Source organism: Botrytis fragariae, assembly GCF_013461495.1.
Source record: "Botrytis fragariae strain BVB16 chromosome Unknown tig00000112, whole genome shotgun sequence".
NCBI classification, from domain to species: Eukaryota; Fungi; Ascomycota; class Leotiomycetes; order Helotiales; family Sclerotiniaceae; genus Botrytis; species Botrytis fragariae.
Window position 1 is genome coordinate 163277 of NW_023500997.1, and position 13656 is coordinate 176932.

Sequence of the window (13656 nt, forward strand, 5' to 3'; positions counted from 1 at the left end):
AATATTAATCTCTAGGTCAGTTTATGTTATTAAACATTTCTCTGCAATCAGTCCAACCGACTTAGGTATCTCATAAATTATAATCTTCCAATTAAACCTCCTGATAAACCTCTTTTGCTTTAATAAGGGGGTTTTACTTACTATCCATACATCATACATACATACAACATTCATTTGGCTTGCTTGCTGCCTTTCCCTTCATTCCCTTTAACCTTTCTACATACAATATCTTTTCCTTCGATTCGTCAATTTGTCAATTCGTCAATTCGTCGATCCTTCTCTCTTTCGCTCTTTCGCTCTTTCGCCCTTTCTCCCTTCTTTCTTTCTTTGCGACCATTATTCTGTTTGTTGTCGTTGTTGTTGTTGTTGTTGATGCCCCAACTCAAATCTCAATAATCAGTACAGCACAGACAGAATACACACGAAATACTTCCTCCACAGCTAAATCGCACAGGATTCGTTTCCTTGAAAAAAATTATTGGGCTTCCATCGGCACCCATACATACCGTCCGTAGTCTGTGGGTCAAGGGCAAAGTGTTTGATGTGCTCACAGCAACACCGAGGGAAGGAAGTCAGTTTCAGCCTTTCCAAACGAATCTGAAGAATTGACCAGGGGGAAAAATAGACTTTGGCGATAGAAGTGTGGGCAGTTGTTGGGTTCTCCAGATTCTTTCAGGATCTCGCAAGAGGATTCACTGATTCACATACTTTTTTTCCCCATCTCAAAAGTGGTGCGTGGAAAGAATTCCATATTTCAACTGGCAAGTACCTCCATCCAATCTCTTCCCCTTCTCCCATGCTTCCTCATGAACAGGCCGATATTAGCTTGTACATTAGGCAAATAATCCTGTCAGTGTCGCAGAATTTAGTACAAATTCATGCTAACTACGTTTGTCTGGTAGTGCGACTTTGCGATCTGCCAGGATAATACTAATATTGGAACGACTCTCAACCTGGATTTTGACCAACCTCGAACAATTGGCAAAGAGCATGATGTGAATGTTTACAATCCCTTGAGACATTGATGATTACAACAAAAGACTCTGGAGTATTGGGAAAAGAAGCAAGTGTGAAGACAGTGCGATATAACGACAATCAATCATGTCATCATCTGGCAAATCCTCATTCTTCTCGAGGAATAAGAAGGATAAGAGGAACAACAGCGATGAAGGACGACAACTTTCGTCTGCGGGTGCAGGAAACAACGATGCAGCAAGCGGTAGAGGATCGCAATCTTCAAGGCATGCCCGAATGTCTTCTGTTGCCTCGGAAGACGCTCCCGGATCGCCTGTTACGGATTTGACGGGAATCAATACAATGGCTGGTGTGATTACTTCGATTCCATATGACAGTGTTATGGCAGATGGCAGGTCGCCAATACCAGTGGATTATTTACCCAGGAGCGATCAAGTACCTTTAAGGAGAGAACCACTTCCACATCATTTGAATATGAATGGAATGGATTTTCATCAATACCCCGCTTCAGACACAGCATCCATCAATGGCAGTTCACATCCCACGGGCCCTCGACCTCCACCGGTGGGAAGCAATGTAACAATGTCATCGACCGGAAATCGCACAACTCAATTACAGCATTGGGGTCCTAATCGAACGAGTATCGCGAGCACGGTAAATGGAAGTCACAATTCAAGATACGATTCTTATTCTACAAATCAATCCTCGAATTATGGTGGCCGTATCTCCTTCGATCAGCAAAGCATAGATTCTATGACCGAAAGATCTAGCGTTCTCTCATCAGGGAGTTCTGCGAAAACGGCTTTACCAGGTTCTTACTCGAATGGTTCGTTATCGCCATCATATCAGCCAGGCGCAGGAAGAGATCAAAGAATAACAAAACTACCTCAACATCTTAGCGCAGCAGGATATGGTTCGCCAGTCGCATCGCCGGATGGATTTAAACTCAACAAACCCAACGACGACAGGGTTATCGAAGAACAATTTTTGTCACTGATGCAGAAAAGAGGATGGCACAACTTACCCGATCAAGCGCGCCGACAGATGATGGCTTATACTCCAGCGAAAAAGTGGACTTTGGTACATCAAGATCGCTTAACTGAATGGCAAGGAGAACAAAAAAGGCGAACGAATGCTAGGCAAACAGGTCAATATGGTTCTGCTATGGAAATGCTTCTGAATGCAGAGGAAGAAGGAACTCCAGAGTGGTTTGTGAGGAAGGTTATGGACAATAGCATTTCAGCGAAGCAATTACAAAGTCTAGCAGTCAGCCTTCGAACTCAACCAATTGGTTGGGTGAAAACCTTTGTGGAATGTCAGGGCCAGGTTGCTCTAACCAATGTACTCGGGAAAATCAACCGGCGACAAGCTCAAGGACCGACTGGGCCAGAAGGATCGATCAGCGACAAGGATTTGGATAGGGAATATGACATTTGCAAATGTTTGAAGGCTCTGATGAATAACAAATTCGGCGCCGATGATGCTTTACAACATCAACAAGTCATTGTGGCTCTGGCTACCTCATTGGTATCACCCAGGATTCCGACGAGGAGGGTCGCCAGTGAAGTTTTAACATTCTTGTGTCATTGGGCAGATGGGCAAGGCCACTTAAAGGTTATTCAGGCTATGGACTATGTGAAAAATCAACAGGGTGAAAATGGACGGTTCGATGCATGGATGCGTGTTGTTGAAGTTACTGTGGATGGTCGTGGAAAAATGGGAAGTCTTGTGGGGGCTAGTGAGGAGGTCAGAAGTGGCGGTGCCGGCATGGAGAATCTGCTCATGGAATATGCTTTGACTACTATGTTCTTGATTAATATGGTAGTTGATGCTCCTGAGAGAGATTTGCAACTCCGTGTTCACATCAGAGCTCAATTTACAGCATGCGGTATCAAGCGAATTCTTACGAAGATGGAGGGCTTCCAATACGATGTTCTCGACAAGCAAATCGAACGATTCCGTACGAATGAAGCTATTGATTATGAAGATCTTCTCGAGCGTGAGAATAGTAGTATGAAGGATAGTATCGAAGGGGAAATCAAAGATCTTACTGACCCTGCTCAAATTGTCGATGCTATCATGCAGAAAGTTCAAGGCAGTAGAACTCAAGATTACTTTGTTTCTGCAATGCAACATCTTCTGCTGATCAGAGACAGCGACAGCGAGGAACGATTGAGAATGTTTCAACTTGTGGATTCTATGCTTAGTTATGTCGCTATGGATAGGAGACTTCCTGACATGGACTTGAAGCAAAGTCTCAATTTCACAGTACAGAGTCTTTTGGATAAATTACACACAGATTCTGAAGCTAGACAAGCACTAGATGAAGCCCTTGAAGCCCGTCAGATTGCCGATTCGGCTATGGCTGAAAGAGATGAAATGAGGGCTAGAATTGAGCTTGGTGCAGATGGGCTCGTAGGCAAACTGCAGAGACAACTGGACGAGCAAGCACAAATCATCGAAGTTCAGCGAAGGCAGATAGACGCATTAAAGGGTGAGATGGAAAATATTCAGACGGTTCGTGCCAAGGAAGCTCAAAGAAATGAGCTTGAAACTAGAGAATTATACCTCATGCTTCGTGATGCACAAGATATCGCCGCATCCAACGCTTCAAAGGGCGGGGCCGGTTTGGGCGAGACAGATCCTTCACACATGAAAGGTATTTTGGATCGTGAAAGACTTATGGATCGTCTTGAGATGCAAATTGAGAGACAAAAGACACAATATAAGCTTGAGGGTAGAGTCTGGGGTGACGCAGCCGGTCCTTCTGATCGCTTGAGAGCACTTCGTGAAGAAATGGACGGTGTAGATCATGGACCAGATGGCGGTCTCGGAGTTCCCCCGGGAGATTACACTCACAGCATTCTTGGAAACGTAACGAGATCAGCCAAGATTCCTAGAAAGCCAATTGGCGCGGAAGAATTCTCGGATGTCTCTGATATGGAGGAAGATGACGAGGGCATGGTCTATGAAAAGCCTCGTGTTGTCAAACTAAGAAGACCAAAGCAATCGAAGGGCTACTTGGACGAGATGAGTTCTAAAGTCAAGCGTTATGATGCTAGCGATGATGAAGAAGATGATGGAATTACTACTGGGCCTTCACACCCAAGTCTCGAGTCCGATGGGCCACAGACTCCTCATGATCAGAATTCTTCAAGGACCGATGGACCACCACAAGTGCCAGGGCAAGGTCCTCCTGGTTTCAATGGACCACCTCCACCTCCTCCTCCTCCACCTCCACCTATGCCAGGGCAAGGTCCTCCTGGATTCAATGGACCACCGCCTCCACCACCTCCTCCCCCTCCTCCAGGTATGAATGCACCACTTGCGCCAGGGTTTGGCGGACCACCACCCCCCCTCCCCTCCACCTCCTCCTGGTATGGGGGGACCACCTCCCCCTCCACCACCCCTCCGCCTGGAATGCCTGGCAAAATGAGTGGGCACTTTTTATCACAACCAGCCTACAACGCTGCACCAACACTTGGTATGGGTGTTGCAAGATCAAAGAAGAAGCTCAAGGTTATTCATTGGGAGAAGGTTGATACTCCTATGACCACTCATTGGGCTGCTCATGCACCTACAGCAGCGGAGAAAGAAGAGAAATATGCCGAGCTTACCCGTAAGGGTGTTCTTGATGAAGTTGAGAAGTTGTTCTTAGCAAAGGAAATCAAACAAATTGGAAAGACCAACAAGGCCAAGTCGGATAAGAAACAGATCATCTCAAGCGATTTGATGAGGACCTTCCGTAAGTTTAATCCGCTCTATATCTTACACCCCAAACTAATATACCATAGAAATCTCCCTTGCAAAATTCTCTACGTTTGCCCCGGAAAAAATTGTTCAGATGATTATTCATTGCGACAAGGATGTCTTAGATAACCCTGTTGTGATGGACTTTTTGATTAGAGATGACATGTGTAACATTCCAGAAAACACAGCAAAGCTTATGGCACCATATAGTAAAGACTGGACTGGGCCTGATGCAAACAAGGAGAATCGCGAATCGGACCCGAACGAATTGACACGCGAAGATCAAATTTATCTTCAAACGGCTTTCGAATTACGTCATTACTGGAAGTCAAGAATCAGAGCGCTTTCACTTACTCGTACTTTTGAACAAGAATATGACGAGATATCTGACAAGCTCAAACAAGTTGTTGCAGTATCTGAATCATTACGAGACTCTGTATCATTGATGAATGTCCTGGGTTTGATTCTTGACATTGGTAACTACATGAACGATTCCAACAAGCAAGCGAGTGGTTTCAAATTGAGTTCCTTGGCACGGTTGGGAATGGTTAAGGATGACAAGAACGAATCGACCTTTGCTGATCTCGTTGAGCGTATTGTCCGAACTCAATATTCAGAATGGGAAGGTTTTACTGATGATATCGGCGGGGTTGTCGCAGCACAAAAGTTGAATGTTGAACAATTGCAACAGGATGCCAGACGGTATATTGACAACATCAAGAACGTTCAAATGTCACTTGATTCGGGTAATCTTAGTGATCCAAAGAAGTTTCATCCACAGGATCGTGTTAGTCAAGTGGTTCAACGATCGATGAAGGATGCCAGAAGGAAGGCTGAACAGATGCAATTGTTCTTGGAGGAGATGATTCGAACTTATGATGATATCATGGTCTTCTATGGTGAAGATGCTGCTGACGAGAATGCAAGGAGAGACTTCTTCGCTAAGCTTGCGATTTTCGTAACCGAGTGGAAGAAGTCGAAAGAAAAGAACATGATTTTGGAAGCCACAAGAAAGCGAAACGAGGAATCCATGAAACGAAAGCGAGCACAAATAAATGTTGGTGCCACAGCTTCTGCTGGGCCACCTTCACCAAGTTCCACAGGTGCTATGGATTCCTTACTGGAGAAATTGCGAGCTGCAGCACCACAAGCTCGTGATCAAAGAGATCGCAGACGGAGGGCACGATTGCAAAATCGTCATCAAGTTCGAGTTGCATCGGGTCAAAAGATTCCTGATCCGGATGAAATACCAGAGGCTGAAATGGGACTCAAGAGTCCTGAGTCAGTTAGCACAGAAGGTTTATTGAGCCCTGACTTGCCACCCCCGAGAGAAGTCGAGAATGAAACCGATGACGTCGCTGATAGAGCAGCGCAATTATTACAAGGCATGAGAGGAGCTGATGGGGCTGATGAAGGGGAGGGAGATGCTGCTAGAAGGGATAGTGCTAGAAGATCTAGGAGGAGAAACAACGCAGAGGAGGAAAGAAATGAAAGACGAAGACGTAGACAAAAAGCTACAAGTACCTCCGAAGCTGCTATACCAGGGACAGAAGAAGAACCGGGCGCGGAGGAAAAGTTGAAAGAAACTACGATATTGGTACCGGGGGCACCGTCATCCGAGGATGGTGAGAAATTGCTTACGCCAACGATGATTGTTAGTCCGCCTGCAGATTCAGAAGTAGAGGGGTCCCCGCAGAAAGCAATTGAATTGGATGATTGATAGAAATGTGGATGATGAGGGACTGTAGATTAGGGGATAAAACTAGGGATGAGATGTGATATGAGAATTAAGGCCTTTTAATGTCTAGTACTACTTCAAAGAAGGATTCTTTTACGTCAAGATATTTCTTGTACCTTATTTTCTTGACTGGTATGGATGAGAGGATGGTAGCGGGGAATGGGTTCATGTACGCTGGATGAATGAATGGATGGGTGGGTGGAGGGGGGAGGAAAATAAGGAAGGAAGAAAGAGGGAAATGAGAAATAGAGGGATGGATGGAGGGGGAGTTCAAGAGAATTACTTACTTCGTTTCTGCATAGCGTGCGTGGTTAATGGTATCGGTACTCATTGATTTGATTGCCGGTTTGAATTTTCTTTTTATACGCGTTGTGCAATAAAGTTGATGGGTGTCTGGGCAACTAGACGGATGAATGAATGGGTGGTGTGGGAGAGTGGAATTGTTGGGGAGGAGATTGTAAGCGGGGATTGTGGAGTGTGAAGGAGAAGTATACATACTCATATCGTTTTAATTAATAACAATGAGATGATGGAAGAAGATCTTTATAATACTCTTTTTTGCTTGGTAATTGATGTTGTGTGATTTGCTTTGTGTGGGATGTGAAAGTAGGTTATGAGGTATGCTGGCTGGGTGGTTGTGGTAATGTGATCTGATAAAAGTGTTAGGAAATGCAAGTGCAAATTTCTTCATGTCGGCGAATTCTGGAGGTTTGAGGAATGGGGATTGGGGGAAAAGGGGGGCGGGAGGATATTTTTCGCCAATAGTTTTGCGCTCCCCATGATGAGATTAAGGGTGATTGGATTGGTGGAAAGGGGTGAGTGGGTTGTGATGTCATAGGGATGTTCGATTAGCTGTGATTATTTGTGTCGTCGTTTGAGGATTATGCTGTGGGGTAATCGGCTTGAAGGGGGGTTCTGGTATTTTAGGCTTCATATTTTTTTGGATAGTATGCTGGATAGTATGCTGGAGGATAAGATTGTTTTTTTGAGGGAGGGGTGCTTGGGGATTACTTGGGGATTGTTTGGGGATTTTTGGGGATAATTTGAGGATTGTTTGGGGATAATTTAGGGATAATTTGAGGAGATGTATGAGATTGCTGATTTGGTGTGGGTGTATTACAGTGCGGGTATATCACTAGGGATTTAGTGAAGAGAGCTTGGAAAGAGGAGATGGATGGATTTAGCTTGTTGAATATTTACCGGAATAAAGTTTCTTGAATAGGCGAGTTGATGCGGAAGGAATAGTGTGTTATTTGTGTCATTTGGTGACTATGCTCCAGAGCTGTAAAGTGGGAAGGAAAACAGTCGATTGTACTGATGTTTGAAAAGAAGTTTAGCAGCAGTGTCACAGCATTGAGGAATGTGTAGGCGCGATATCGTATTGTGGAGAGGTTGGGAGAATATGGAAGATCTGTCGGGAATTTTGAGGGAAAGATCGTTTGAGGAAGCCGAGGAAAAGTTTGGAGACAGATACTATGACCTAGAGATTTCTTACTGCAAGTCTGAGTCTCGGTGGTTCATTGAAGAATTTTGTGTCTTCTAGAGATGGCAGGCAGATGGAAAGGCTTACAAAGAGAATCGGACTCGTAGCTTCGAGTGCATGTATCTTCGTGTAGAGGTCAAGAGGGAATGATGCTGTCTCGAATTATGCACTATATCTGGACGTTTCACACTGTGTAAGGTGAGGGTTACTTCACTATTATTTCTCATCTCAAATCCCAAGACGTTCATTCAAATTCTTTACTTCTTACTGATCTGTATGACAATCACCTTTCCGCATATCCTGACCTTTCCATCCAGATAATCGGAATATCATCATTTGGCACCGCGAAGCTTTCATTCTTCGATACTGAAGTTCTCAGCTTGTATAAGCATAAACGCGCAAGACATCTAGTGTCGCTTAGCATGGCTATCTTGAATACAAGTCAAGGTGAGGTCGAGGTCCGAATCAAAAGATACCCGGACGACACGTATTACGACGAACATATTAAAGTCGAACGCAAGGAACTGGCCTCCGATGTCATCCGTACGAGGTACATTATTGCAGAACCGGACACCTTATACTACATCGAAGTCACATTGAAACCAGGCTTTGATACTGGTGGATATGACGCTATTGATGCTAAGTTGTACTTTTCTGATCCAGGTGAACAGATTTCTAGTATCTGTTTTTGGCAACTAAAAGGCCCAAGAAAATTGAAGGAGAGTATTGTCCAGAAGATCCAGTATGCTGATGTAGAAGTTGATGGAGAGAAGGTGCTTGGAGCAAGATTTTCATTTAGAAGTATCGAAATGGGTTCGTGACGTTTCAATTCTTACGATTGATCAATTTCTAAAGCTTTTTGTGATAGATGAAAAACTTTCCGACGAGACAGATGTCATGGGCATTCATCCGGATAGTCTCGTGACATTTTCAGTCAAGCTATACCTATACAAGAAACACACCGTCACACTATCGGATGATGAATACGACAAGGCAGTATTGGAGTTCCAGCATACTCTTTCAATTTTTGAGCGTAACGTGTCCGCTCTCGAGCCTCAAGACGGAGTCGTTGATCCTGCAGTCATTCAGCCCAACAATCGAAATCTCTGGGACGCCAAAAAGGTTGACATCGATAGTTATAAAAAACGTGGCATCAACTCGGCTATCGGGTAGTTATATTCGCGATGCTCTCAAATAACTAACAGCTAATATGTCTAGGTTTTCCGGCGGAACAAAGCAGCCGAACGTTTTATCAAGAGGCTTTATGTACAAAGGTAAACTTATGGTAGAGCCTCAACCACCAGAACGCATTACTACAAGTTATAACACCGGATCTTGCTCCGGGATATTCGAATTTCATTGCAGGGCAGCAGGTTAGCCAACTCTCTATCAAATCCTATGGCGTCTTACTGACTGGCATGGCATAAAGAATTTCTAGAACTGGTGGGTATCATCAAGTACCCTCCACCCCTACACTGTTATTCGTGGGCTATCTTGAACGATAACGAAAGGAAGACCGCTTTGGCTGAGTTGCAAGAACTGAGCAAGAAGCAATGGCATGAAGATCGAGAGAAAGAGACCGGTTTGATACTCCCCATGACTGGTAGCAGGATCAAGTCAGAGGATGATCCATGGGAATGGCGTCATTGGGACAAGATGTATGCTGCTGAGAAGCAAAAGGCATTTGATAAGCTTCAGGTATGTTTCATTCCGTCTTTTTCTTTGTAGGAACAACCAATGACGCGCTTTGACAGACAGATAAGAAGGATCGCCAGCGAGGTATCATCCGGCGTCAGTACAAAAGTATGATGGGCAGGATCATTTCTCTTGATGAAAAAGATGACAGCCCATTTTCAAAGGCTATGGACAAGGACAGGAGCGACAAGAAAGAGTTGAAGAATGAGCTTGATAAAGACGGATCACGAATCAATGACATTCCAGGCGCGAACATAATCAAAGACGAAAAAACTGATCTGGATAATCAGGACAATCTGGGTAATTTTGTTCCTCAAACTAACGATTACATCCTGAACTCGGCTTCGAAGTCTGATGGAATTACAGCGGGGCTTTCGGACGAAGATTCAAGTAAGAAAGAAGCTGCAGTGAAGAAATTGGAGGAAGAAATTGCGCATGAGGATAAGCTTCACCATATGAAGCGGGAGCGAGATAATTTGCAGGAGAGAATTGATGCGGCGAGATCTAAGAAGCGTGTCCGGACGGAATGAATGATGGGTCTACTTCTCAATGATAACATGTTACTAGCTTCTATTGGGATCCAGCTACGGACAGTGTTAACAGTCTGCTACAAGTTTCTAGGAAACAGTTCAATATATTTGACATATTATCTTTCATGAATAGCATATCTGCAACACTTTGTACCTCAGTAGTTAATAGGTGGCGATACAGAGGCTTAATCTTACTATTCCACCAGCGAGTGAAGTGCATAATATGAATGACCACATGGTATCTTTATATCAATACACAATAAATTGTTGTAATTACCTACGCTAGCTAGACGGCATTCATTATGACCATTCTCTTGAAGTCCCGTGACTCTTCAATCTCCCCCTCCTTCGCTTCACCTTCACCTTCACCTTTTCCATACGGTATGAGAGAAGATCGTACAATAAATATGGAATTTTACCCGTTACCATTTACAATGCTAAACAGGGCGGAAAGCATTGGAGAAGCAGCTCCACTCAATTCAATTGGGTCATCAGTAGTCATCTCAGATAAGTCGGTTACAGAGTTTACTCACTCCAACATCACTACACCACACAGGGATAAGACAGGGATTCCGAGAGTCGAATACCAGATCAAAAGCATTCAGGAAGCTCCTTCTCAAGCTTCGATCACACTCGTTAAGGAAGAACCAATTGATCTTACATCACTTGATTTCGACGAGGAACTTATGTCCGTGTCCGAGACCAAGGTTTCCAAAGCTGTAAGACATGCTGATTCCACACGAGCTGCGAAGCCAGAAGCCTCTAAAGTTGTGGATGAAGAATTGCAGGAACTGGAAGAGTTACAAAAGTTGAGGGAGGAGAAAGAAAAACTTCAGAGAGATATTGAGTTGTTGGAGAAGAAACGAAAGATGGATGAGATCACAAAAAAGATCGAAGATGCTGAGGCGAGGGCTAAGAGAATTAAGACTGAGTAGATGGCTTTTATTTCGTGCATGTTGTTTCTGGCCAGGGGCATATATCTCTGGAATTCGGGATGTAATGATGTACATAGCTGCTGATATGGGAGACGATTGTGTTGATTTTTTGCTGTGCTCAGCCTATGACATCGTAAGTTCTCGACTGCCAAGCCAGATAGCATAGCAGTAGTAATAAAAGCAAGTTCATATTTAGCAGCTGAATTGAGGGATATGTATTCATGCAGTTGTCATGAGCTTATAGCACGAGAATGGTATCTTGAGAAAAGGAATCGCAAAATCTTTCTTTTTGCTTTCCATATTACAGCATATAAACCTCAAATCAACTGTATTTTTTCTCGGGTTCACTTCTGCTTCCTTACAATTTTCCTCTTGGCCTTCGATCTTTCACTTTACCGGGTACTAGTGAGATACGCTAAGCCGGTTCTGCTATCTTCCATAGCAGTATTTGACTTTCTCTCAATCAACAACACAGCGAAGAACCACGAACTGCAACCTTCATCATGGCTATTTTAACAGAGGATGGCAATGAGTACGAGGTTCAGATCGTCAACGCTGTGACAGGTCAGTCCTTCAAAGAGTATGTCAAGCTAGGAGATCAGAAGATACATGGCGACAGAGAAGCTGAGCGTTACATTACCGCGCATCCTGGAATAATGTTCAAGATTCAGATAACTTTGAAGACTGGTTTTTGCTTCAAACCTTTTGATGCAGTCGAGGCAAATCTTTACTTTAAAGGGCAGAGTACTTATTACGGTCTAGCAGTTGTGAATGACCCAAACCCAGGTCGTGCATGCAGCAAACAAGATCCGAGAATGGAAATCGCTTGTGTAAACATGAGTAACTACGGTAAAAATGTCATCGGCGCTCCATTTGTCTTCAAGAAATTCAAAATCGATGAAAGATTGTCGGGTCAGACTGACATAATCGGCGTTAATTCTGTCGACCTTGGAAGCTTTCACGTCACACTTAATCGTCGGAGAATTGCCGCAACGCCAAACAATTACCTCTCAAGAGATACCACCACAGCCTTGTGGAATGCCGAGAAGGTAGACACGTCGAGTTTCGAGGAACAACGGATCACGAACTCTATTGGGTAAGGTCTCAACATCTCCAGGCTTCTTTTCTAATCTGACATCTGAAGGTTGGGTCAAAATCGAATATCGACTAAAGAATCTGTGGTCTCCTCCTACAAGTTCTATACTTCAGATCTTCTCAAATTTAATTTTATCTATCGTAATTTCGGTGAACCCCACTCGCCATTCATCGAATATACATTACTGACCGTATTACTTAGGCTTTCTCAATCGTTTAGACGTTGTCCCTTATCCGCCTCCCCTCTATTACAATCCTTGGAAATCTCTTACTGACATAGAGCGTCGGTGCACCTTGAGAGAACTACAGAACCTTTGCAGATCGCGTAGAGAGTGGTCATTAAATTTTACACCTGAGCGTTGTGAGTCTGGAAAATTCCGTTCTTGGAATGATATGCAACCATCAGAGAGAGAAATTGTGTTTTGGATCTTGCAGGCATGTTGCCCTTTACCATTGACAGATCATTCTCGCTAACATATATAACATTAGAAAGAACAGAAGGAATTTGTAAGAGGGGTCATCAAAGAGCACTTCTCTGTTTTGCCTGCTAACAGATCGATCATTTCGGATGAAGATGGCACTGCCCAGTAGTCTGCCTATCCTCGCGAAGTGGGCAAAATCAAACGCGAAGCTCAAGGTCCGCCGAACGCAGTCAAGCAGGAGATTGAACTCTCGAACAAATTTTTAACACGAAATTTCAAGCCCAAGATAATCCCAAATCATAGAATAAATGAGGAGCACTCTGATTTAGATTACGCAGATCTGCCCTCTAAAGAGCCGTTGGCGAAGAGACAAAAGATCATTCAGGAGCCAATCGATGTGGATATGATTCAAAACTCTAAAATCAGACAAGAACCAACAGATTTTGGAGCATTCGATGAGAAGGCTATGGTTCTTAAGAAGGAAACAGCAATAAAATATGACCTTACGGAGCTCATAGATGCTATAGTCCTCCTGGAACCATCGACGCCAAGTACTAACCCCGAGGACTCAGTTTATTGGGAGATGACAGAAGAAGTATTGCGACAAACTGCTGATGAGTTCGTGCGAATTAGAGGATAGGAGAGGCATCATAACTATCATCAAGCAGACGGTATGGAGAGATAAATGTTCGGAAGCTGTGGCTCGGATGCAGCTCAAGAGGGCGGCTAGTGTTGGTAGAAATCGCGGCTCTTGTAAGATTTTATTACACCAGGATATGGTGAATGTGAAATTCAAATGTGTTACATATCAAGCTTTGCAAATACTAGCTGAGTAGCTCTCCAATTCTATAAAATAATTTAAGGCGGGGCGAGGTCGATGTCGATAGAGAGGGTGTGCGTTTAGTGATTGAGTTTAGCCTGCATGCACTTCCCCCACCTCAATTTATCCCCGGACGACCGCGTCCCAATCAACGCGGTGCAAAACACTCAATGTAGATATTTGCTGTCGGCATATCATTCTCACGAGGTAAAT

General features: G+C 43.9%; 4 protein-coding genes across 4 annotated transcripts; all 4 read left to right on the plus strand.

Moving 5' to 3' along the window:
* Nucleotides 1-1101: 1101 nt before the first annotated feature.
* Bfra_007603 (putative cytokinesis protein sepa protein) lies at nt 1102-6445 on the plus strand (the record flags this gene model as incomplete). The annotated part of the gene is made up of 2 exons (XM_037337974.1): nt 1102-4720; nt 4770-6445. The coding sequence occupies 2 exons, from the start codon at nt 1102-1104 to the stop codon at nt 6443-6445; spliced, it is 5295 nt and encodes a 1764-aa protein (XP_037190037.1).
* Nucleotides 6446-8368: 1923 nt separating this feature from the next.
* On the plus strand, nt 8369-10171 carry Bfra_007604 (uncharacterized protein; the record flags this gene model as incomplete). Its single annotated transcript, XM_037337975.1, has 5 exons — nt 8369-8759; nt 8815-9115; nt 9165-9319; nt 9376-9644; nt 9701-10171. The coding sequence occupies 5 exons, from the start codon at nt 8369-8371 to the stop codon at nt 10169-10171; spliced, it is 1587 nt and encodes a 528-aa protein (XP_037190038.1).
* Nucleotides 10172-10605: 434 nt separating this feature from the next.
* Bfra_007605 (uncharacterized protein) lies at nt 10606-11106 on the plus strand (the record flags this gene model as incomplete). The annotated part of the gene is made up of 1 exon (XM_037337976.1): nt 10606-11106. One exon carries the CDS (start codon nt 10606-10608, stop codon nt 11104-11106), a length of 501 nt encoding a protein of 166 aa, XP_037190039.1.
* A 503-nt stretch (nt 11107-11609) lies between these two features.
* On the plus strand, nt 11610-13263 carry Bfra_007606 (uncharacterized protein; the record flags this gene model as incomplete). Its single annotated transcript, XM_037337977.1, has 5 exons — nt 11610-12202; nt 12251-12342; nt 12404-12636; nt 12691-12708; nt 12793-13263. The coding sequence occupies 5 exons, from the start codon at nt 11610-11612 to the stop codon at nt 13261-13263; spliced, it is 1407 nt and encodes a 468-aa protein (XP_037190040.1).
* Nucleotides 13264-13656: the final 393 nt, after the last annotated feature.